The sequence below is a fragment of the Pararge aegeria genome, chromosome 27 (assembly GCF_905163445.1).
Source record: "Pararge aegeria chromosome 27, ilParAegt1.1, whole genome shotgun sequence".
In the NCBI taxonomy this organism is placed as follows: domain Eukaryota; kingdom Metazoa; phylum Arthropoda; class Insecta; order Lepidoptera; family Nymphalidae; genus Pararge; species Pararge aegeria.
Genome location: NC_053206.1, coordinates 5,429,028 through 5,454,383, shown reverse-complemented (window position 1 = coordinate 5,454,383; position 25,356 = coordinate 5,429,028). Strand labels below are relative to the sequence as shown.

Here is a 25,356-nt window from a genome sequence, read left to right as displayed (position 1 = left end):
TTGAATGAATTAGCAATTTTATTTAGACAACGAAATTATTGGATGTGCTTTAACGGGGAAGGAAAAGTTGTGAGGAAACCTGCATGCCTGAGAGTTCTCCATGACGTGTGAAGTCTAGCAATCCGCACTCATCCAGCGTAATGGGCTACGGCCTTAACCCTTCTCATCTTAGGAGGCCCTGTAGTGGGCGTTTAACGGATTTATGATGATGGTGATACTCACCTGTCTCCCTCCCACTCGACCCGTGACGTAATCAGCACTGGTATCAATAACGAGATAGTCCTTATATCTCTGTCCCTCTCTCTCCGAGATTTCCTCTATGCGGACGCACGTCTTTCTCTTCAGTATCTCATTGACCTCCTCCAGGCGAGCACGCATCGATTGCAAGTTATCTATATTTAAATTCAGAATACTCATTTATAATTCATAAGCAGTAGTTTTCTCATTTTGCAAGGAAGGCAAGGATCACGGCCTGCAACGTGACGCCCTGTGCCCATCAACCTGAGACGTAGGTGTCACGCCTCATGTGACTGTAATCACACCGGCAACCATACCCTTCAGACCGGAACACAGCATTGCAACAATGCTGCTTAGCGGCAATAAGCATGGTTCCCCAATTTCCTATTACTTTAGGTAACTTTTTAAAATTAGTCAAGTCAAGTTGAAACAAGCGGCCCAGAACCGTGGATTTTTGAGCTCCCTTCAAAATACCTATGTCCAGCAGTAGACGTCAAGTGGATTGTCATAATTATTCTCTATAGAAAAAATACGAGTAACAGATAGAGATAATTATCTCGTGGCGCGCGTGCTAGCCCTACTAAACGACGTGGCTTTAACACACTGTAGACTTTACAGTTGCTCAATTCTTCTCCCCGGAATTATAAAAATAATTCAATACCAATAATAAATAATTCAATACAAAAAAAAAACTAATAATTAAATAAATAATATAAACAGCTATATAAAATTAAGAATTAAAAAAAACAATAATAATAAATAACTCAAATAATAAAAACACCAAATTTGAAAAATACTAATTCAATACAAAAAACAAGTACCAGTTATAAAAAAAAACAGATATAAACATTGGATAGAAGCAGGCGTTACTTTGCGGAAATCCATAATATATTATGAAAATTAAGCTTAATTTGCTGTTCGTGGAGTATAGCAAATTAAGGTTAATTTTCATAAGATATAAACAGCTAAATAAAATTAAGAATTATAAAAAAACAATAATAATAAAAAAACTCAAATAATAAAACAACCAAAAATTAAATAAATACATATATATATCACATTATTTTATACTTACATGTAGAATCCTGTGCAATGACATATCTGACCACACCATCCGGCCATATCCTGTCAGCATAGAATTCCTTATTTGCCTTCGTTAGTGGTACTGTTTCTGGTAAACGGGATATATGCTTCTCTTTCTTTCTATGAACCAATCTTTTCTTTTCTTTGGGCCTTTTGTTTTGTGGTCTGGATGGATGTGAAGTATTACAGGTTTATCAGGTCTGGAGCTAACGTAATTGTGTCTGCGTAGACTTGAGATATGTGTGGTCCGCACCATAAAGAAAATATATAAATATTGGTTAGAAGCAGACGTTACTTTGCGGAATTTCATGATATATTATGAAAATTAAGCTTAATTTGATACACTCCGCGAAAAGTAGGAAAACCAGTATGGTGTAATTTATAATTTCTCTAAATACTTATACTCCACACCGAACAGATCTTTGGCAATGTACCTTCTACGGACGTTAAGACTCAGACTTGACATCTCCTGAGGATGGAAAAGTGCGTAGAGGGTATGGGTTCGTTTGTCCTTCCTTCACACCCTTAGAAACCAATCAACAAAAATTTTGGCATAGGGTTAGTTGAAAGGGCGGATAGTGACATAGGCTACTTTGTATTCCAGGAAAATAAACGGTTCCCAAAGGATTTTAAAAAAAACAAGGACAACAGCCAGTTAAATTACGGTATACTTTAAAAAGCTAAAAAGCACGCTTTACGCTAAATCGAACTTTTAGTCGTAGTACAGATTTTTGTGCCTTCATAAATTTTACCTGTTTACTTCTCTGTCTCTGTTTTTCCTCTCTCTTCCTTCATCTCTGTCCCTGTCTCTCTCTAATTTGTGACGAATGTCCACTGCTCGTTTAGTTGTTCTTGTTTTTCTTATGTCGCTTTCTGATGATGAAGAGTCATCTCCGTTTTCTTCTTTATTCAATTCAAAACTGTCGGAGTGCCTAAAAATTTTATTACTTTTTAAATAAACTTTTTTTATTATTTTTTTAGGTACTGTAAGTAAATAATGTCTATTTATCTGTGACCGTTCTTCAAAAATACTGGAACCATAAAATATATTTTTAGGGATGCAAAATAACCAAAGTGTTAACCCCGAGTACCAGTAACCAAAATATATATAAATCCGTTCACTAGTTTCAGCGTGATACGCGAACAGACAGTCGTAATAAAATGAAGTAAAAATCTGTTTAGTGTTTAGGCTACATTTCCCTTGATTAAAATTTACAAAAATCTAATTAATTGTCTAGTTACAGTTTTATAATAAGGTTATTTTTATATGATGCAATTAAAAAAAATGTAAGTTACCCAAATAACTCGCGATGTCTTCGGTTTACTGAAGCAATAGCCACTTTTTTATCACTGTTATCTTTAGTAGCCAAACGCAGCATATCCCTACTGACATTTACAGAAGTATTTTCGATCCCTTTACCTATTATCCCAATATTTTCTTTATCAATATAACCTGGCTTCTTTAAAAGACTTTCATTAGATTTTTTCGTAATTTTCCCAAGAACATCTCTTTCAGTAGCTGTTTTATGATTAGTATTTTCTTTTTTAGTGCTGGTGGCTATAAAAGTACCATTTGTGTCCATCTTAATATAACTTATAGTAATGTTTGGTCTTTCTATGTCTCTTTTTCTTCTATATGTAGTTTTTATAGATAATTCAGTATCATCAGTCATTACTTCAGATTGATTGAATATTTCAGTATCTTTCTTTCTACTTATAGATTCTTTGCTATCATTAGCAGCTGTTATAAAAGTACTCTTTGTTTTATTATTAAAATTATTTAAATCTGTGATATGCATCGCTTCAGTATCTTCTTCCTTTTTAGAAGTATTTATAGCCTCTTGTGTATCATTACCAGATATAAATCTGGCATACTGATTTTTTTCAACTCTTCCATTATGTGTGGTAAACGATTTTAGAATGCGTCTATGTTTGGTAGAATACCTGATGGGGCCTGATATAGTTGACTTGTACCTTTGGGTGCATCTATTTTCGGTTCCCCATCCACAGTTTGCCCTTTGAAATAGCTCTATAGAATTCGTAGCGTCACAATATATAGTCAAGTTTGTTTTCGCGCTAACGATAACGTATTTAACATGATTAATAACCTCTTCTATAATCTTTCTTATAAAATTAGATCTTAGTTTTTTACCAGTCGATACATTTTGAGCTAGTGTCAGATTACTGTCAGATGTTCTTGTATTAGTATTTGTGGTATTGCAAATTTTAACTCTATCATTTTCTAAAGCTGCTGCAGATATTTTGTGAACTAGTTCAACTAAATCTTGTATTTCTCTATTTATATTAAGTAGTTTTATGTCACTTGTTATTTCGTCTGTAGGGTATTTAACAGGCGGTGGAGTTATGTCTCTATTAATTCTCAAATTTTGGACTATCTCCAAATCTGGTGCAATATCTCTTTTTCTTCTTACGCTTGGATATTTTTTGCAAACGTCGATTTTGGCTTGGCGATCTCTCATTTGACATTCGGGTCCATAAATTATTTCTATTTTCCTATAGTCTGTTTTCGATAATCCTACTCTGGCCTGTTTGGTTTTCGGATTCTGTAAAATTACAACATATAAGAGAAGGCCGGTAGATCAAATTTGCGTCTTAGTGTTGGGCTAACAATAAAAACTGAGTTCTCATAAGATATTGTTCTTTCACCTTCTAAACGAAGGTGCTTTTATTTTAAAGTCTTACTTACTAATAACATTTTTTTTATAATATTTTCTGGGACCATAACCTTTTTTCTGTTGCCGTAGTAACCAGGTGATATTACGGATGTCACTGCGTATTGTTCAACCGACTTAAAAAGGAGGAGGTTCTCAATAAATTAAAATGTAAAAAATTACTACTATTTTAATGCTCAGGTTGCCTTTAAAAAACCAGTTTTAGTGACTCTAGCACTAAGTCGGTACTTTTACTGTTTTCCTTGTGTCTTTTGTGTGTTAAGCCATTAAATTTTACTTGGCACCGACTTAAAAATGTTGTGGAATAGATTTATTTCTTGTTTTTTAGCTGTTTTACAAAGTCGGTTCGTTTTTGGCAACTTTTTTTATCGCAACTTTGTACTGTTTCTCTAAAAGTATTGAAGACGGGAAAAGGTATTTTCTAGAATGGAGACCGCGAACAAGCAATCGTGGTGAGGGACAAAAAGAGAGTGAAGGGGAGTGGGTCGTTGAGGAAGGCCTAGGAACGGGTGTGGTCGCTATTTTTGGGAAACGCCTATATTCAGCAGTGGACGTCCAAAAGCTGAAATGGTAATGATGAACTAAACCGGCCTGACCTTGAGAATGAAGCTGCGGTGACCGTTTTTGCTGTATTCCCTTTCACCGAAGTGCATCACACTGTTCACGTCGTACGGTAGAACCCTCAGCTCCGGGGGTAGGATCTTTTCTTTGGTGAAAAATGGTATGTAACCTTGGAGAAAGAAGAAGAATAAAAAACTGGCCAAGTGCAAGTCAGCAAAAGAGCTAAAACGGCAAAAATAACAAAAAACTGTTTTATGGGTGTTATATTTGTTGTTATAGTAGCAACATAAATACATCTGTAAAAATTTCAACTGTCTAACTATCACGAACGATTGAAATACGTGAGTCTGGTAAAAAAACGGACAGGCATACAGACGGACGGATAACGGAGTCTTGGTTAACATGTAGAACTTTTAACATGATTAAGATGGTTTTCGTGTAAGTTGTGCCAATTTACAACTAGCTGTTGCCTGCGAATTTGTTTTCGTTTATTTTGGGTTTTAAAAATCCCACGGGAACCTTTACATTCGCTTGGTTAAAACTTATCCTATGGGTGTCTCTAGGATATTTCTTGACAAAATTTCACGAAGTTAAGCGGTGAAGCCATGCCAACTTAACAAAAGCTATTGTTTCTGATTCCATTAGTAACTTTTACAAGTAGCTTTAGTGGTACTAATAGCTTAGAACGGGTGATAGCCCAGTGGTTAGGAACTCGACTTCACTTTCGGGGGGCCGAGTTCGAATCCCAGCACCCACCTCCTACTTTTTACATATACCTCGGAGAACCGATGGCCGTTGGGGTCTTAAGGTGCTGGAATGGCGACCCCGCACCGGTAAACACAGCATAGCTCGGCCCCCAACGAGGTGGACAGATGACATCAGGCGAGTCGCTGGGAGCCGTCGGAGGCAGGGGGCCCAGGACCGTGTATTGTTGAACTCCCTACAAAAGCCCTATGTCCACACACATGACAAACACACTTTTGCGTCGGAGCCTGTGATTTCGACCCGTTACAGTTTTATTACAAGTATAACTTGGCAGCTTGTCCTACACCCTAAACTGCATATATACCAAATATATTATATGACAAAACAGCTGCAAACCAGAAGCTGGGTACACCCATAAAAATACATATGGCTTGGGCGCACTAAGTGACGAAAATGTCATTACGCAGTAGGTATATGTTATCGGCTTCAAATATAAAGATATTGTTATCGTAAGACTTAACCGATTACAAAGATCCCAATATCATTTTCAAAGTTAATTTCCATAAATGCGATAATGTGTGTTGGTTGGTGCTACGTTTACGCAGCAACGGAGCAAAGGATCGACGTGGTTTTTTACGGCTAGCAATAATGACGGGCACATGAGGTTTAACACCTACACACTTTGTAGGCCTTCCTTGTTTATAGGCTCGTGTTCTACTTATCATTTAAAAAAAAGTGTGTGTCAGCTCCGACGCACGACTGGAGTTTACTTCTTAAGTACGATTGTCGAAACATACACAAAAATAATTTATTTAACTGAATAAATATTAATACCATATGAAAGGGTAAATTAAAAATCCTGTGCAATTTATTCACACACAGCGAAACTGTAACTTCTTAAAAATAGCCTACGAGAGATTGAGGTGGATGTAGAGTATCTGAACTATTAGGATAAATGTAATGTTTATTATTTAGTTCCCATGGTAACTAGAATAGGTAAAAAAATGTATTATGTTTTCTATCTCACTCTGTCCTATACATTTATGTGTTTGTTTCTTTATCTAGATATTATTCGGTATCCTTGGTAACTTAAATAGGAAAAATAAGTTAATTAAACGAAAGCGACGTTGCATGTTAGCGCATCACGGTTGCCGGGCATGCAACGTCGCAAAGCGGAAACGTAACGAGGTCATTCATCAGTAGATTTTACTCCTCACATTTTTCTCATACCGGGCATATATATGAAAATATATATAATCTTTATTCAGTTAAATAAACTCTTTTTGTGTAAGTTTCGACAATCGTACTTAAGGAGTAAACTCCAGTCGTGCGTCGGAGCTGACACACACTTTTTTATTACTAAGCAGCATTGTTGCAAGGCTGTGTTCCGGTGTGAAGTGCGTGGTTGCGGGTTGTTAAACGACTAAGACAAAGGGAGGTATCTTGGCATCGTTCGAGTCCATGTAGGACTGCCGACTGCGGTGCATCTTTTACTTTACTTTTTCGGAAGGACACTTGCCGATAACCACCTGAGGGGTTGCTACGGCGTCACCGGGGGAGTGGGGCGAGCGCGAAAGCTCGCCATGAGAAGAGCCCCAGGGCTCGACGACATCGGGGGGTGCGGTGCATCGATAATGCAGTCGTATTTATATCAAAATACCCACCAACTCAATGTCATGAACATTGGTTGTTAATCAAAGTTTAATTGTTTACCTACTTTATAAATTTACTGTAACACGGTGTAATTGCAGACTGGATGACCATCACGGGCCCATGCGCGTGCAATTTTGTCAGCGGTCGATCAGTGACAAAAGTCAAACTCAAACATTTTTTGATTCAAATTGACACATTGATCGCACATTACATAAAAATTATGTAAGTACATAGTATATTACAAAAAAAAAAAAACGAGGTATAAATCAGGCGCGACTCAAAATGACGCTGTATCACTTAGTAGCTATATCCTCCAAACAACCTTAGGTTTAGAAAAACCGAGTGAATCCGAACGTAAGGTAATAATCATACTTATTATTTGGTCTATTTAGGCCTTCAAATATTCCTAATAGTCAAGGGAAGGTTCAAACGGTGACAAACTACCGAAAAGTTGCTAGTAAATTAATAAAAACTGATTTTATTTTCCCGTAATGAAATTGATATGATCTTTTTTCACCATCACGAGTCAAAATAATGGACGTGCATAACTCACATCTTTCAATCAATCAATCAATCAATCAAAAATAGTTTATTGCACACAAGAAAAAAAAAAGATACAAAAACAACAAAGGTACAATGAAACTTGTGTAACCAAGGCGGCCTTATCACTTATAGTGATTTCTTCCAGGCAACAATTATGAGCCTATATTTGTATCTTCTTTGTAGATCGGCCACTAGGATAAAATTTAATATTAATTTGTATCTTCTTTGTAGCCACTTAGATAAAATTTACATATACTGGGTCCCCAGGTGAAAACACATTGAATATCTTTACTTGCAATAAAAACAAAACGATATAAGAAACAAATAACCTTTATTACTCACATATTACAAATATTATTGAAACAGCAACACACAAAAACTTCGTACTCACAACAAAACTTTATGCAAATGACACAATGAAAGAATTGGCACTGCTGTCGGCTCTTCCGGAGGCATGCCAGCCGAACCAGCGATATCCAGGTGCGTATACTTTATATTCTTATCCTCCAAACCTCCCACTTTGATCAAAAAGCCAGCTGCCAATTGATGGTTACGGAATTTGGCTTCAGGACAGATTTGTACCAAATCATCGCCCTTGCATTTGCCAATATTGACAGCTAGGTCTTCAGCTCTAACCGTGGACACTTCGAAACCTTCCCCGATTCTGTTACCACTGAACTGAAGCCTTCCAGAATGGTTCGTGGCTTTCGCGCTGTGATTATCCATCGTGGCTGTATAATTCCCATAGCATGCTCGAGCGTGTCCAGTTAGAGTGGCTATCGTGTATATATGCGGGTTCAATTCCTTCCCAGCGAACTCAGACAGCTTGAAAACTGAATCCGCCATAGCGAAGCGACCTTCCGCATCAGTGTTAGTGACTCTGACGAGCTTCCCACTTCTGGACAGCAGTAATTCATCAGCGACATACGAATCCTCCCCTATGGAATTCCTCGTAAGACAAAGCACTCCGATAACTTTCAAATGCGGCGGCTTCAATATCGCGCAGGCTTTCAGGAAGCCCGCCACTGCTGCTGCACCGCATTTGTCGCGCGACATACCAGCCATTTTACCTGTAATCTTGATATCAGCACCACCAGTATCGTAAGTAACACCTTTGCCGACCAGAAGAAGAGTTTCCGTGACGCGGGTGGGGTTGGAACTGTTGTACTCGATTTCAACAACCCTGGCCTTGTGCCTATCCACTCTATTGGATGCTCTAGATACAGCAGCTAGCAGCGGGTAATTTTCAGATATAAACTCCTCGTCATCGATCACGTTGATGCTTATATTGCTGTCGCCGTTGAACGAGTTTTTGACGTACTCAACTATTTTAGCAGGCGCCATTCTCTCGGGGTCACCACCAGCTATATCCCTCGCGAAAATTCTCGATCTTTCCAAAGCGATTGCGTTTCTGACAATCCTTTCGAAGGCCTCCTTCTGCTTCTCTTCCGCGTGCAGTCCAATTCTAATAAAATTCCTCGTATCATCTCTTTCTCTTATCTGCAGCGCCACGTAGAAAGCTTCGAGACCGCCCAGTATACAGACTAATTGTCCGTCGGGGAAGTCGACAATATTTTCGACGATTAAAAGCGGTTTTTTCATGCCGGCGTCCAATGCGCGTAACATACCATTCCTCGCCGCGTCCTTAACAACAGTCACGTCGTGGTATGGCGTAATCTTTCCCGTCGGTGAAAGCACCAATCTCCCGCCCGAAACATAATCACAATTCCAAACGGTTGGTATTTTATGTATATGTTTATCCAGCAAGGAGATTTTGTCAATAAAACTGCTGATATGCCTCGGCAGACGGATGTTCATCTCTTGCGGATACAAAATTAATATGACCCCATCGTAATCGGGCGACTGTAGGTTTGTTTCTATAAATATATTTTCGTATAACTTGAAATCTTGTGCCATGTTCACTGCCCGAAGGTCGATAGGCGACTGACTGACGTTCTACTTTAGTGAGTGATGTAAAGAATTAATTAGGTACATATTATTTAGTGGTTACTGCTGTAATTTTATTACGTTTATCGTATATTTGTTTTGTTATCAGATGATAAAGGCTGTGATATGCCACGTTCGGTAGATATCGATGTATAGACAGTAGAGATCAAAATGGTGGCGTTTCAGTAAGTATTTCTATGCATTGATTGCAGTTTACGTTTTTTGCCGTTCACGAATGAAGGCGTTTAACTGTATACCTGTATGTACAGTTGTTTTTATATGCATAGTATCTATTAGGTCCTTTCTAATATAATATACTAGCTTTCCGCCGTGGTTTCAGCGCGTCATAACTGCTATTGTGGCTTAACTATGATAGATATATTTCCTCTCGGATTTTTTTGTTGGGTAATGAGTTTTTTAATATTTAGTATAAAGTTATTATTAAAAAAAAATAATAATTATATGTAAAATTATACAGGTTTGGATCACGGTATTGCAATTTTGATAGCTACTTATAATGAAAAAAAAATATAGCCAGATTATTTATAATATTCTGTTAGTAAAGAGTTTTTTTTTTTTGACGGCTTATATTTATTGTAAACAGTAATTTTAGTTTTTAATTATTATTTCCCTAGAAAAATATATATTTCGTTGGTTCGTTTAAGGTCAGTGATTTGAGTAAAGAAAATTGTTAAAATAATTCCAGTAGTTTCAGAGACTATTCGGTACAAACAAAAAAAAAACCTCCTCTTTATAATGGTTATAGAAATAGGCTCGTTTTGACAGCGGCCGCGCCCGCATATATAGGAATATAGGAAATGAGAAAAACTATTAGAAATAATTTATTGTAATTAAATAACCGTCAAAACATTATTCCATCCATTGTATTGATACCAGGCGAGCATAAACACGTAATCTCAGTTGGCAACTGGGTTTATAGAATGCAAGATAAGAGTAGGTATTAATAGGTTATTTGATGGCAACTTTCCATAATTTCTAAGGGTATACAAAATAAAACTACACCGTCAGTTCTTTGGATAACTGTTATATGTGACATATACTTGACTAGCTGTTGCCCACGACTTCGTTCGCACATGTTTCGGTTTTTTAGGATTACATTCATATATATTTGTCCGGCCGCTGTGAACTTAAGTAGGAGGTCCCGGGTTCGAATCCCAGCTGGGACAATTTGGGATTTTATACTTTCTGAATTTTCATTTTTTCTCTGGTGGATGGCTTCGGCCGTGGCTAGTTACCGACAAAGACATGCCGCTAAGCGATTAAGTGTTCCAGTGCAGTGTCACGTAAAATCCTATTAGGGGTTTGACTACCATATTCCCTAACAGGTTAGCCCGCTGCCATCTTAGACTGCATCATCACTTACCATCAGGTGAGTTTGCAGTCACTACTAACTTGTAGTGGTTTATTTTTTGGTTATAAATAATGCTTTTTTTTTTAAAACAAATTTGAGAGAGAGTGAGAACTTTAAAAAGTAGAATCATCCTGCGAACTTTTGTAGCATATTTAAAGGGGAATAATTCTTTGATAAATTATTTTATATGATACAAGCGTACCCAGCCCGCTTTGCCGGGCTTTATTTTATTAAAAAATAAACTTACATCATTAAATTTTCAATTTAAGTCTCATAATATATTAAATCATTTATTTCTCTCCGTATTCATTCTCTTCTATTCTCTTCTCGAGCGGGTGAAGATCATTATCTACACCCATGTACACCCAACAATAGAATATCATCATAGTAAATAAACGTTGTATTTGACAGTTTGACAGTTCAAAAATAGGAGTGCTCCGATCTGAAAGTTTCATTGAAATCGGTCCAGCCGTTTCGGAGCCTATACGGTGTTCCGTACCCACACACTTTCTCTTTTATATGTATAGATAGATAGATGTAAATTGTTTTTTTTTTGTTCACACGTACAACAGCTCAAGTAATAAGTACAATTCATTTGAGATAAAGAGTTCATTAAACTTTGCTAACCTGTTTATGTAATTCTTTAAAATTATGTTAAGTAAATAAAGGATATTTACATTGATATCGATGTACATGTACGCAATTATATACCTAACTAATGTTATAAATGCGAATTTGTGTCTGTTCGCTTGTCCTGCTTTCATGCCCTAACTAATATCTACCTAAAAATTTTGTAATGATTTTTTCACTATGCAATATCAGTTTCCTATCGTAATCTGTTCATATAATTTATAGAAAACAATTTCGATGTTTCAAATCTGCCAGGCGTGCCTTGACAGCTAACACATTCTTTTTTCTGGGAATCTGGGAATTAATAGTAGTTGCGCGTATATTTATTAAGTATTTCATATTATCTTTCTACAATATGATATCCTATTAGTTATTATGATCGTGTTCGTATCGTATTCGTTGTATTTTTTGTCTTAATTCTTTCCCATTAGGGAAAAGGCAAAGATATATCACGGTACAGCCTTGTCTTCTGTGTTTAATATTCGTATCTTATTTGGCTGTAAGGTGTAAAGCCATGTCTTTAGTTTCCATTTCTCTTTTGTATTGCATTTTTATCCTATGTTTTTCGACATACCTTCAATGTATGTCGCTGCGGGCGCGCCGTTCCTTTAAAAAGCGCGAGTCGAATAGTAATTTTTATTTACAGATTTACATACATTCATAAAAACAAATATAAATAGACACATATGATATGAATATCCCTACTAATATTATAAATGTGAATGTAAGTTTGTTTGTTACGCTTTTACACGAAAACTGCCGAACTGATCTTCATGGAACTTTTTATACATATTCTTGGAGGTATTAGAAATAAGTAATAACATAGTATACTTTTCAGTGAAAAAAAATTACGCAAGATAAAAAATGTTTGTTAAATAATCTCAAAATCTCATATATATGATATCAGGTGTAGACTATGTAGCAGTACGCTGCCTCCCAAAATTACGCGGGCGAAGCCGCAGGGCACATCTAGTATATAATATAATATGGTTAATATTTTGATGAATTTAAAATGAATAAAACTTAATGAAAAAACTAAATTTATTTATTCTTTAAAATATTTGTTTTATAAATATAATGTAAAACTAAATAAAATCTAAAACATCTTTGATACCACTGTGCGACGCAGCGAGGCACAGATCCTAAGATGCTGGCAGCATTGGCCCTTTGGATGGCCAAACTAATTCGTTGGCCAAAGTAACTGCCCGCTCTAGGATCGCCGGTAGACTCGATAACCCTTTTTGATAACTCTTTGAAAAGGGCTCGTACCTCCGGACCCCACGATCTCAAAGTCTCTTCTCCAAAAGGCACAAAAATGAAGCTGCTATCCAGGTTTTCATATTCACGCCTCTTGGCCTGCTCGGCACTGGTAGTACTGAATTTAAATATAGATTCTTAACTCACCCGGTTCAATATTCTCGAACTGCACATCGATGTATAGATCGCGTATCGCTCGGTTATGCTCGAAGGGAAACCCCAATGCCTTCATGATGACCAGCTCGATGTCCGGACTACGTAGGCACTCGTAGCCGAGGGTTATCCTCTAAAACAATCGTAATCACCATTATCATCAGCATGGCTAGCATGGGCAGGGGACAATTATATCCCCGGGGAAAGGATAAAAACGTATGTTGTCCCAAGTCCCACAGCTTTAGCAACTCTCGGAGCTCTGGCACAAGTGAAAATAATATCCAAATAATATGTGTGTAATAATAAACGGGGGTAAACTCCTTCTATTCAATGTTCCCATGCTTTAGAAGATGGACACCTGTGTCCTGTGTGTGTGTCCCCTGCAGGGGGGGGGGGGGGGGGAGGGGCAGCTGTCCCCCTCTGGAAATCTCGCAGAAAATACATGAACTCTCTTAAAACATGTATGGCGGCCAAGATGCAAACAGACAGACAGACAGTCAGAAAAATTACAGTTTTAGCTTCAGTATCGACTTTAAAGGGTCCTGAAAATTTTTGCAGTTTTATCATAAGTTTAAACTACAAATAAAGGCGAATCATTTATGGCTGTTTGTCCTTAAAGCGAAAGGGAACTACAAGGTAAGGATTGATATGTAAAGAAGACCTAGAAAACCTTTCTATACCATGAAGAAAACATCATACGATGTTGACTTTTCACACCTTTTAGTACTTTCATATATAATTTTTCCTTGAATAAGAAGAAACAATAACCTACATTATACAAACGGTATTTTCCGTCTAAAGAATGTGTTGGACGAATTTTGGAATTCCAAAAGTTTTTCTACGTTTCAATATTCTCAGACTACGATGAATACTACTAAAAAAATTAATTATCTTACACCCAGGTAAATAAAATTACTCTAAAACATTGGATTTCGATACAAATAACCGGTAGGTACTGAAAGTATAACTTGAGATTACATCCACGAACCGGTAGGTACTGAAAGTATAACTCGCGGGGGAATTCTCTGAAAACTACGATTCTTCTTATATCTTTTTTTAATTTTATTACATACATAACATTTGATTTTAGACTTTAGTTTTTCATGTAATAAATCCTTACTAATATTATAAATGTGAATGTAAGTTTGTTTGTTACGCTTTCACGAAAAAAACCATTTAACCGATCCTCATGAAACTTTTTACACATATTTTTGGAAGTGTTAGAAGTAATATAGGATACTTTTTATCTCGACATTAAGCTCGGTTCCTGTGGGGATAAAAGTGTTTGACGTTTTACACCATAAATCCGACAAATTATAACCGATTTAAATAATAATTTTTCTGTAGATTTGATGAATGTGGTTGGAGATAGAGGACAGAACTCCTCAGTGGACAGCAGCAAACCCCCTATTTAAGGCGTAGCTATACTGAATTTTAAAATTTTTTTAGAACTTCAACTAAATTGAATGCCACATCAAAAAACAAAATCAAACGCAGACGAAGTCGCGGGAAACAGCTTGTTAGTTTCATAATTTTTGATGTTGTTTATATAATAATAGGCTTTTTTTTTCTTTTTTTTTTGGTTTTATTTTTATTATTTACCTCTTACTTATTATTTTGTATTTAATGATGTCCTTCAGGGGTTAGTAAACTCGTGTTAATGTAAAAAAATATCTTTCGTTTGTTTATATATCATATTCTATGTTATTGTCCTTTTTATGATTATTTTGTTATTGTTGTTAAGGGGACTGGCTGGAAATTTGTTCCACAAATAAAAAAAAATACAACCAAATGGATAACCACTCCTTTTTTTAAGGCGGTTAATAATGACTGTTAATTACAAAATTAATATTCATTTTTATTGTAACATACGAAATACAAAAATTCAATGATATAGCGTGGCGATGCGTCGTCACGGCCGGTGTTACCACGCCAAAAATCAGGTTTACCGTCCGCCTATAGATGTTTCACATAAAAAAAACACAGACAGAAGCAGTATACAAAAGGCGGCCTTATCGCTTCGTAGCGATCTCTTCCAGGCCACCTTAGGCATAGCCATAGCCTTTGTATAGCCATCACACAGACACTTTTGTTAAAGAAGCGGTTTTTTGAGGGGTCGACTTAAACCTATCCATACAGCGCGCTAAAATAAATTCTCATCATTTGGACGGCCGATTGGCTCAGTTTGCAGCGACCCTGCTCTCCTAATCCAAGGCCGTGGGTTCGATTCCCACAACTGGAAAATGTTTGTGTGATGAGCATGAATGTATTTTTAGTGTCTGGGTGTTTCAAAATTCAAAATTCATTTATTTAAAGTAGGCCTAATATAAGCACTTTTGAAACGTCAAGTCTGTCTGTTTGTAGTGACTCTACCACCGGTTCGGAAGGCAGATTCTACCGAGAAGAAGCTGGCAAGAAACTCAGCTGTTGCTCTTTTCCAATATCAACAATTTACATTTTACATTTTAAAATTTATTTTTCTATCTTGTGAGAGATGAAAGCGGAGTCGGATGCTTCCAAGCAACCTTGTCATTAGAAATTCATCAATTGTATAATAACCTCGTTGCAAAAAATGTGTTTTAACACATTCTTTAAACTTATGCATTGGTAGGTCCAAAATTACCTTAGGAATCATATTATAAAAGCGTATACTCAATTCCACAAATGACTTCTGCACCTTTCGCAGACGATATGCAGATGTCACTAATTTATGACCATTCGTTTATATGTATATTATAATAATTTATGTATATTATTCATAATAATATTCATCAGTCATCTCAGTACCCATAGCAAGCTACGCTTACTTTGGGGCTAGATGGCGATGTGTGCGTTGTCGTAGTATATAAATTAAATTATATATAAGTATAATTTACATGTGGTTCCTCTTTAGCATGACCTTCCATGTCGATAACACACTTCCTGACGCCGCGGGGGTTCTCGAAAAGCATCACATGCTGCGTGGAAGATGGCTGGTCCATCACTGGCCGGAACTCGAGGCAAGTCTTATGAGTGAAGAGTGACAGAGAGGACAATATCGCCAGTGACTGCTCCTTGTCTACAAGAGGAAACATTTTTATATATATACTAGATGTGCCCTGCGGCTTCGCCCGCGTAATTTTGGGAGGCAGCTTACTGCTACATAGTCTACGCCTCCATGTTCCAAGCGGATGTCTTCGCAATAATTCAATGTGCGGAAACCTGTCTGCTAAAAGACTACAGAAACAAAACCATTTATATCCATTCGGACAAACATGCAGCACTTTCTGCTTTATCTTCTGAGGTTCTGAACTCAAAGTTGGTAGAAAACTGCAGACAAATCCTGAATTCCCTGGCATTAACTAACAGGGTTATTCTACGTTGGGTTCCAGGCCATGAACGGATCATCGGTAACGAAAAGGCTGATGAACTTGCAAAAGCAAATTGGCCCTGAGCCCGAGTCGCTGGGAGCCGCTGGAGGTAAGCGGCCCAGGACGATGACTGGTTAGAGCAAATAATTCACACCCGCTTGGGCCCCTACGCTGCGTTTACCGGTGCGGGGTCGCCATTCCAGCACCTTAAGACCCCAACGTCCATCGGATCTCCAAGCTATGTGCCCCACCCATTGCCACTTCAGCGTCGTGACTCGCTGAGCTATGTCGGTAACTCTAGTTCTTCTACGGATCTCCTCATTTCTCTCTCTCTATCGCCCGCTGAGTGACTCTGAGCCTTCTTATGAGGCCCATAGTTTAAAATTAACGTTTATGATGTGGGGATTTGGCCAAGAATCCCGTCTGGTTCTTATTCAGAGGTAGCCAGAATACTATTACATTTTAAGTTAAGATAAGAGAAGAAGGTATTTTAATTTTCATAAAAAGAACGATGGGGCAGACATTCTTATTGTTAAGAAAAGTCCCGAATTAATATAAGAATTAAAACAAAAAGAAAAGCTTGGAAAATACTTCATTCCTAATCTATTCACCTGTTTGAACATCGCTTAAAAATTACTTATCTATGTAATCGAGTATTATGTAAGTTTATAATAGCATAAATATATATCATAAATATCTATTATAGTATATTTAATTTTATATCGGTATTTAAAATATAATTTTTATTAATACATAACTATAACCTAAAATAAACTATTTAAAAACTAAATAAAATCTAAAACGTCCTCGAAACCACCGAAGCGAGGCACAGTTCCTAAGATGCTGGCAGCATTGCCCCTTCGGATGGCCAAACTAATTCGTTGGCCAAGGTAACTGCCGTAACGTAACGTATTTTGTATTTAATATGTAAATATATGTTCATGTAAGTTTATTTTATTCATTATAACATCCTTTATGCACCATCCACTTTCCGCTTTTTTATCGGCTTCGCACACTCAGGTTGCCTTTAAATCACTTTTAGTGATAAGGCCGCTTTTGCACCCTAGCACTAAGAACTATTACTGTTTTTCTTGTGTTTTTCCTATTGTTGTGTTGCAATAAAGTTTTTCTATTCTATTTCTGTTCTATTAAAAACTTTTTTATCGGTTACGTAGTACTTTATAACTTTTCTATAAGCTATCGTTAACACACACACACACAAGCTTTGAACTTTTTAAGACAGCACCAAGATGTGAATGGGTAGTTTATTGTAAATTACGGAATACTTACCAAAATGTGTGGGATTCACATAAAACGGTACGGTGCCGTTTGGCCAGAAAACGAAATTTTCCCTCTCAAAAGCAACTGCAATCAAAAGGTAAGAGTAAAATATGAATGAAAATAATACAGGGTTTACAAAGAATTAAGAATATACAGAAGCCGTGTTCACGACTAATATTGAAACATCAATAACCATACCACTTTAGAATGGTTTCTCGAACAAACGGTTAGTAACTTCATACCATTTAGCAGTTGACAGTAATTATTTTACCTCTAATGTTCTGAACGTTCAACATAAACTTGGAAAACGGGAAAAAGTGTGTGAGCTAGCATAATTCCGCGGGTGTAAAGTGTGACGTGCGCGGGGCGTTTTTACGGTTCTTGGACACAATGCATGCAGGCATGAAATAATGACTGAATGAGGATTATGTATGTTCTGTTTCAATGCCAGCAGGTAAGCTTACAGTCAAGGTAATTTGTAGTGGTAGGTAATAATAAATTTAAAAAAAAGCCTTTTATTTCTTCATACATTTACATAATTTTAGAATATTTATACTTAATTTCAAGTATATAAAGTGAAAAAAAATAATAGTAACAATAAATAAATTAAAAAAAAAAACTCCGTTTGAAGAACCCTTTTTCAAGGTCAAGGCCACCTCCAGAGACAGCAAGCGCTGCCTGTATTTTGATTTCAGCATCCAATTTGGTCCAGCCACGTTTTTGATATTTTATTTATTTATTTATTTATTTATCATAGGTAGGTTTATTTATTTATTTATTTATTTATCTTTGTTTATCATAAGTACAAGTAACGTAACGTAAAGTAATTATAATAATTATACAAACAAAAGCGTACCTCACAACTTATATTGGTGTGTATCTAATAAATGTATGTTATGGTGAAATTTAAAATCTACTGTCCCTGATTTAGGTAAAAAACTGTATTACAGGCGACAGTGCTCTCCTTAGATTGTTGTCTCGATGATTGAGTGGATGGTTGTGCGTGTGTGAGTTTGCGTCGCGTAGGTCACCCACCGATATTGCGGTCTACCTCTAGCACGGTTACCCTGGGCCTGGCCATTTCGTTAACCTGAGGGTCCATCGATTGTCGGTAAGCCTAGCAACGTGGCCAGCCCACTTCCATTTTGCTTTTAGAGTATAGGCGAGGGCATCGGTATTTGCTATCTATAGGTTACAATTTTGAGGGTAATTAACAGTAAATTACAATAGGCGATATCTGTCCGTCTGTCAGTCAGTCAGTCAGTCAGTCAGTCAGGCAGAGATGAGCGGTATTAAAAATGGGCGCGAAAGGACCCTTAACAATTGCTACTCTTGCTACGAGGTCAATCCGGCACTGACCTTTAGGTATCTGCTTTGTCTGTCTGTTATTACTATAAAAAAACCTACAAGTCGAGTAGGGAGTCGCTGCGGCACAATGCCGTCATAAAAAATAAACAACTGGCTAAGTTTGTTGTGGGCTTCTTCTTAGACCAGGGCGCGTTTGGAACCCTCGTAGCTTTAGTTTTAAGTTGACGAATTTTGTTATCGCCACATCAAGCATACATGCAATGTACGCATCAAAAGCGCCATCTATGTTCCTATTTTAATAAAGAAATATTTGACTTTGACTTTGAGATAGTAATTATGATGAATTATTATGTCTGGAATTTCACAGGATAAACCCATCATCTTAATAAATCATCAGCATTATTACCGGCCCGACAGGGCATAGGTCTTCTCTAAGAATGAGAAGGTGATGTGTATCTTATTAATCTTAGGTCATACCTATACGAGTATAGTCAGTAATAGACCAGTCTTCGTAACTGACGGTCGTCTTATTTGCCCTCATACATCTCAGAAGGGTTTATGCCGTAATCCACAATGCTGGCCAAGTGCGAATTGGTAGACTTCACACGCCGTTGAGAACGTTACGGAGAACTCTCAGGCTTGCAGGTTTCGCCGATGTTTTCCTTCACCGTCACAGCATGTGATATTTATTTGCTCTGCGAAAGGTGCAGAACTCCTTTGTGGGGTTGAGTATACGCTTTTACAACATGATTCCTAAGGAAATTCTTGACCTACCAATGCATACATTTAAAAAATGTGTAAAAACGCATCTAGTACAGCGAGGTTACTATACATTTGATGAATTCCTCAATGACAAGGTAGAATGGAAGCAGCCAGCCTCGCTCTCATCTCCCGCAAGATAGCAAAATGATTGTAAATGTTGATGTTGGAAAAGAGCAACTACTGAGTTTCTTGCCGGCTCTTCTCGGTAGAATCTGCTTTCCGAACCGGTAGTAGAGTCACACAAACATGTCACACGTTTCAAAAGTGCTTATAAAGTAGGCCTACTTGAAATAAATGAATTTGAATTTGAATTTGAATTTAAATTAAAAACGCATAAAACTCCGTAAAGTCAAATTAGTTTAGTCATTCAGTTATAAATCGCACCCCTTGCAACTTCGCGGCAGAAATAAAAATGGTGGTAGTACTTTCCCGGACGAGCTCTGTCACTTAAAGCTCTCCTAGGTACTACTGTTAGCGTAAATGTTTTATTCATGTAGACCTTATTACAGGCACTTATGAAGCGTCCATACATTTAACATGTTACACTTATGTTAGTGATGGTGATAACTGCATTCGGTAACTTAAAACTAAAGCTAGGAGGGTTCCAAACGCGCCCTGTTCTAAGAGCCCACAGCGAACTTAGCCAGGTTTTTTATTGTTATCACCATCTCACAGTCGAAATACTGGATAGAAGCAGGCGTTACTTTGCGGAAATCCATAATATGTTATGAAAATTAAGCTTAATTTACTATACTCCGCGAACAGCGGAAGTATCTGTGTGGTGTAATTTATAATTTCTTCAATCAGTATACTCCACACCAAACAGATCGACAATTACAATGATTATTCATTGTAAAGTCATCATCACATCACCTGAGGATGCTCCGGTTTCGGAGCGAAACGTGCGTAGAGGGTACATTGCCGAAGATCTGTTTGGTGTGGAGTATACGGATTAAAGTGATTATAAATTACACCATACAGATTCTCCTGTTCGCGGAGCATAGCAAATTAAGCTTAATTTTCATAACATATTATGGATTTCCGCAAAGTAACGCCTGCTTCTATCCAGTATTTCGACTGTGAGATGGTGATAACAATAAAAAACAAGCTTTTTTGTCATGCATGTAATCACTTTAACAGCATATTTCTCTCTATTGTTCTGGCGGTAATAACACTAAAATATTAAGTAGCTAAGAAATCGTTGCGACCCGTTGCATTTGAGAAGCACGGTGGGTCTTTGCTCTATAACCCTCTACCTAAAAACCTATAAGGCAGGAATTTTGTGCCCAGCAGTGGGACCTTCATAGGTGATGATGATAATGAAAAACCTATTGGAAAAAAACTTACAGGAAAATTTAAATAACACTGTAACAACCAATGTGATATTATCGAGAGAAACATTTTTCCAGCGCGCTGCCATTCTCGATTTCAACATGGCGAAATTGAAAACGCAACTGAGAAGTATTTTACGATCCTTTTTACGAGTACATTAAATGTACTGGACTGTATAAAAAGGTGGTTGCGATTAAAATGTATACCTACTCCGACGTACATTTATTATGGTGTTAATTACATACAGGCGTAAAAGCACTGCCTGACCTAAATTTTTTAAATACCTCCCGTAGGACTTTTTCTTTATGTTATAAAAAACTTTGTATGAAAATCATGTTTCAAAACAGAATGCTTTTAATTAAAATGAGGTAAAGAATGAAAGATGTTGAATCAAACAACTTGGTACGAACTACATTTTTTTTATTCTTTACTTAAATATTAAAATTATGTTAGAATTTTTTTCTCTGGCAACCCCAGCAGCTTCCTAACGGAGGCATCGTACTTTTTCAAAGTGTGCTCACTTTCTGCATCGTTAAACAATGAACACACTGCATCTTTGTATTCTGTTGCATTCGGTATTGATGAGACATCAAATGATTTGTAATCATTGTCACTTAAAGTTTGTCGTTCGTTATTACACTGCAAATGCCAATTTATAAGGTTCTTCTTCGATTGATTCAAATCAAAATCATAGTATTCCATATCCTCTAAGGTCTTCTCACCTTCCCAGTCTTCGTAGCCCCATGATTCATGGTAACACGCAGTCAATAAATAGTTGACGTAATCCAAATTCTGCTGTCTCACCGGACAGCGGTCTGCCGTTATCGTGACCAGATCTGTCTCTTGATTGTATCTGTCATCAATTAAACGTAGAAACTTATCACGAGCATGTGTATCCAGTTTCAAATCGGACAATTTAATTCTTAATATAACAACACGTGACAGTGGATTCCGAATAGTTGGACTTGCATGACAATAATCCGATGTGATGACTTCTAAAGGATAATGTTTCTCTATTGCTTCCTCAGAGTTGAGTAATTTCGGCCATTCGGTACAAAACTTTTTTATTGCCTCGCATTGAGTTTTAATGACAGGCGGAGTTAAATGTAAGAAATTAGGTATTTTCATCAGCTCCGCATTCGCTTTTTTGCCAGGTGGCGCTTGTCCTTTTGGTACGTAGCCTTGTCTGATGGGTAAAGGTACAGATGACGGTTGGAATGATCTTGGTCCAGGCCATACGTTGCCCCAACTCTGAAATTACATTAAAGTAATATAAGTAATCGATATATTATTATTGAGTAGTGGGTGGGTGGCAGCGACTTCACTTTCAGAATCCCAGCACGCACCTTTAACTTTTCTAAGTTATGTGCGTTTTTAATTAAAATATCACTTGCATCAACGGTGAAGGAAAACATCGTGAGGAAACCTGCATACCTGAGAGCTCTTCTTAATGTTCTCAAAGGTGTGTGAAGTCCACCAATCGGCACTGGGCCAGCATTGTGGACAGCCTAAACCCCTTCTTATTGTGAAGGGAGACCTGTGCCCTGGTGTGGGCCTCTAATGAGTTGATATGATGATGATGGTGGAGGCCTTACTGAGCCTGACCTACGAGTAGATGGATATGCAATGTGGATTGATTGATTAAAAACAGAAATATTCTAAAGATTGTTAAACTTTAAAATGATTTTGGAAAAGAGCAGCCTTACTGAGCCTGACCTACGAGTAGATGGATATGCAATGTGGATTGATTGATTAAAACAGAAAAATTCTAAAGATTGTTAAACTTTAAAATCAAGTTGGAAAAGAGCAATCTGCTAAGTTTCTTGCCGGCTCTTCTAAGTGAAATCTGCCTTCCGAACCGGTGGTAGTCACTACAAACAGACTGACTTGACGTTTCAAAATGCTTATTAATTAGGCCTACTTGAAATAAATGAATTTTGAAATTTGAATTTGAATGTTTGTTACTAGATAGGTGTTTGTTGTTTTTTTTTAAATATTATTAGCGAGCAAACATTTGCCACCTGATATTCAGTGACACTGTCGCCCAGGAACATCTGCAGCACCAGAGAAGCAACCGGCGAATTGTCGTCTGTTAAGGAATTTGTTTATCCGCCCCATTGAATGACCCAAAATTATTTAAATTGAATACATAACGCTTTGTCATATATAGGTATCTACATCATTTGTTTACCTTTTCATAACAAAAGTAAAACCAAGTGGGTAGTTTAATTATTACATGTACACATACTGACAAGTTTTGCTACCTAGGTCAATAAACATGTTACTATCCAATAATGTATTATTTATACATAATATGCTTATACCTGTTACTAATCGGTAACTACCAGGCTGGGTAACTCCTGTCATAAGAGAGGCCCTAGTAAGAAAAGGAGGGGTGGTGACAGCTTTATTCTGATCTGCCACCACCACACCAACCTTTCTATTTAGAAGAAGAAGAAGAAAAGAAAGAAGTACAGTAAAACCTGGATAAGCAAGAGTTCGAGGGAGCACAATCTCATTCTATGGCTTATAGAGGTTTCTCACTAACCCGAGTTTCTCGCGAATGCAGGTACATGGGTAGCGTTTCTCTCTTATAGAGGTACGCAGCAATAACAAGACATATTCATGCACTATGTAATTTTATTTTATTATTAACTTATTTACATTTAAAAAATCCCTGAATTTCGTTTGGGTTTCTGTTTTTGTATTTTGAATGGTTTTCTCTAACTCATAAATTTTGTTGAATATAGCTTGTTCGACTGTTGCTTATAGAGGTATAGATAAGTAGCAGTCTCACTTACGGAGGTCCGTGAGGGAAAAACGACTCTCTTACAAAGGTTTCTGTTTCTCGCTAATAGAGGTTTTGGAAGCTTAAAATGACGGATCCTGGCTTATAGAGTAGGATTACTCTCACTTATAGAGTTTTCTCACTTATCCAGTTCTCACTTACCCAGGTTTGACTGTATTTAGCTACTAATTTGGGAATTTATAATTTATGTATTTACTATGGTCTGGTCTGATTAACGGAATCAGTTGCTGGTTACCACTCTACAAACAAAGACATGCTCCTAAGACATTTAGCATTTGGGTACAATTCTGAGTAGAAACCGGTTAGAGGTATTTATTTCATATAATTTCCATATCTCTCACAGGTTACTCGCTAGCACCTAAATACTATGTCATCACTTACAATCAGGTGAAATTGCAGTTATGGGCTAAAAAATTCAATTAATAAATAAATTTTTTTGGCTTTCGCGTCTGTTCAAAGTAATATTCATATTGAATAGCACAGCTAGCAGAGCTTGAATGTTAATCAAAAAAGATAACTTTGGCATAACCAATATACTTATTGATTACCTGATCCGTACGCATTTTGTCGGTCCTGTCTGGTGGAACCTCAGTTTTACGGGCTACTTTCCTCTGAAATCTATCTTTCTTCTTCAAAATATCGAGAACACGAAATTCTTCCTCATCTTCCCCGTTGGTTTGTTTCGTTGATTCGGCTGTGGTTGAAGCGAAGCGCCATATTTTCGTGTTGTAAATGCCACCAGGTTTGTAGTGCCTTATTAAGACACTCATTTTTATTGATACTTTTATATTTACAACACTAATTAGAAATACCACATAAATACGGCCATTTTTAGGTTATATATTTTTTAAGAATTAGTGATGTACCTAGAAGTGTCAAAAAGGGTTACCGATTAGTCGTAACTTTGAGTTCAGAATACCGATTTAATAATAACACTAATGTAGTTATTTTATTATTTAATTCAAAATGAGAAATTATTTTGGAAAATATTATATTATTATGTTAATATTCGGTATTATAAAAATTATGCATAATTATAATTTCTTCAATCCTTTTACTCACACCAAACAGATCTTAGGCAATGTACCCTCTACGCACGTTTCGCTCCGAAACCGGAGCATCCTCAGATGTTGACTTAACAATTATTGATTGTATAAAGAAGTCTGTGTTGTATACACATTGCATAACTCACTAAAGAATAAATGACTTGGAACATTGCAAATCTTCGGGAATGTCCTTCTCAGGTTTCCATTTTACGGGGCCACAAATCAAGGGCATCATATCATTCCTCAATCTTTATCTAAGTCTATAAAATATAAGGTATCCTGACAGGAATCTAGTACAAATCATTCCATTTTCAATTAATTTTTTGACTTGAATTCATAATTTGTAATAATTTCTTATTTTAAAACTGAAATAGTTTATGTAGTAGTTTTTATTTTACCAAATAACTTTCAATATTTGTAAGGAAAAAAAAATTGTGTAGACTTAATATTAGATTTATTTAATTCCGAAAAAGAATCCGAAACTTGAAAGATGTGCACCTGCCAAATGTTTTATATACTCATCGTATCAGTTAGAAGTGGTATGAATGGGCCCTTCGATACGGTGGAAAATAAGTAAGGAACCACTAGTTGGGGGTTCAATTTCTTTTGGGACTTTGTTTTTAGGTTTCGAACA

General features: G+C 36.8%; 3 protein-coding genes across 3 annotated transcripts in view; all 3 read right to left on the bottom strand.

The window, feature by feature from the left end:
• The window catches only part of LOC120635561, a 35,130-nt gene extending 14,171 nt beyond the window's left edge, over window positions 1-20,959 (bottom strand). Inside the window, exons 1-9 of the mRNA XM_039906575.1 lie at window positions 20,883-20,959; window positions 17,475-17,549; window positions 15,711-15,892; window positions 12,829-12,967; window positions 4,610-4,743; window positions 2,617-3,884; window positions 2,073-2,252; window positions 1,313-1,485; window positions 223-392 (exon numbers count right to left, since the gene is read on the bottom strand). Of these exons, the coding sequence (XP_039762509.1) occupies window positions 223-392; window positions 1,313-1,485; window positions 2,073-2,252; window positions 2,617-3,884; window positions 4,610-4,743; window positions 12,829-12,967; window positions 15,711-15,892; window positions 17,475-17,549; window positions 20,883-20,955 (2,394 nt within the window). The 5' untranslated portion in view covers window positions 20,956-20,959. The remainder of the gene's footprint in view (window positions 1-222; window positions 393-1,312; window positions 1,486-2,072; window positions 2,253-2,616; window positions 3,885-4,609; window positions 4,744-12,828; window positions 12,968-15,710; window positions 15,893-17,474; window positions 17,550-20,882) is intronic.
• LOC120635663 (putative aminopeptidase W07G4.4) lies at window positions 7,804-9,439 on the bottom strand. The gene has a single exon (XM_039906744.1). It carries the CDS (start codon window positions 9,390-9,392, stop codon window positions 7,863-7,865), a length of 1,530 nt encoding a protein of 509 aa, XP_039762678.1. The 5' UTR covers window positions 9,393-9,439; the 3' UTR covers window positions 7,804-7,862.
• A 311-nt stretch (window positions 20,960-21,270) lies between the features above and the next one.
• Window positions 21,271-24,531, bottom strand: LOC120635848 (28S ribosomal protein S35, mitochondrial). Its single transcript, XM_039907036.1, has 2 exons — window positions 24,225-24,531; window positions 21,271-22,118 (listed from the first exon to the last, which is right to left on the bottom strand). The coding sequence occupies exons 1-2, from the start codon at window positions 24,444-24,446 to the stop codon at window positions 21,312-21,314; spliced, it is 1,029 nt and encodes a 342-aa protein (XP_039762970.1). The 5' UTR covers window positions 24,447-24,531; the 3' UTR covers window positions 21,271-21,311.
• Between the last annotated feature and the right edge of the window lie 825 nt (window positions 24,532-25,356).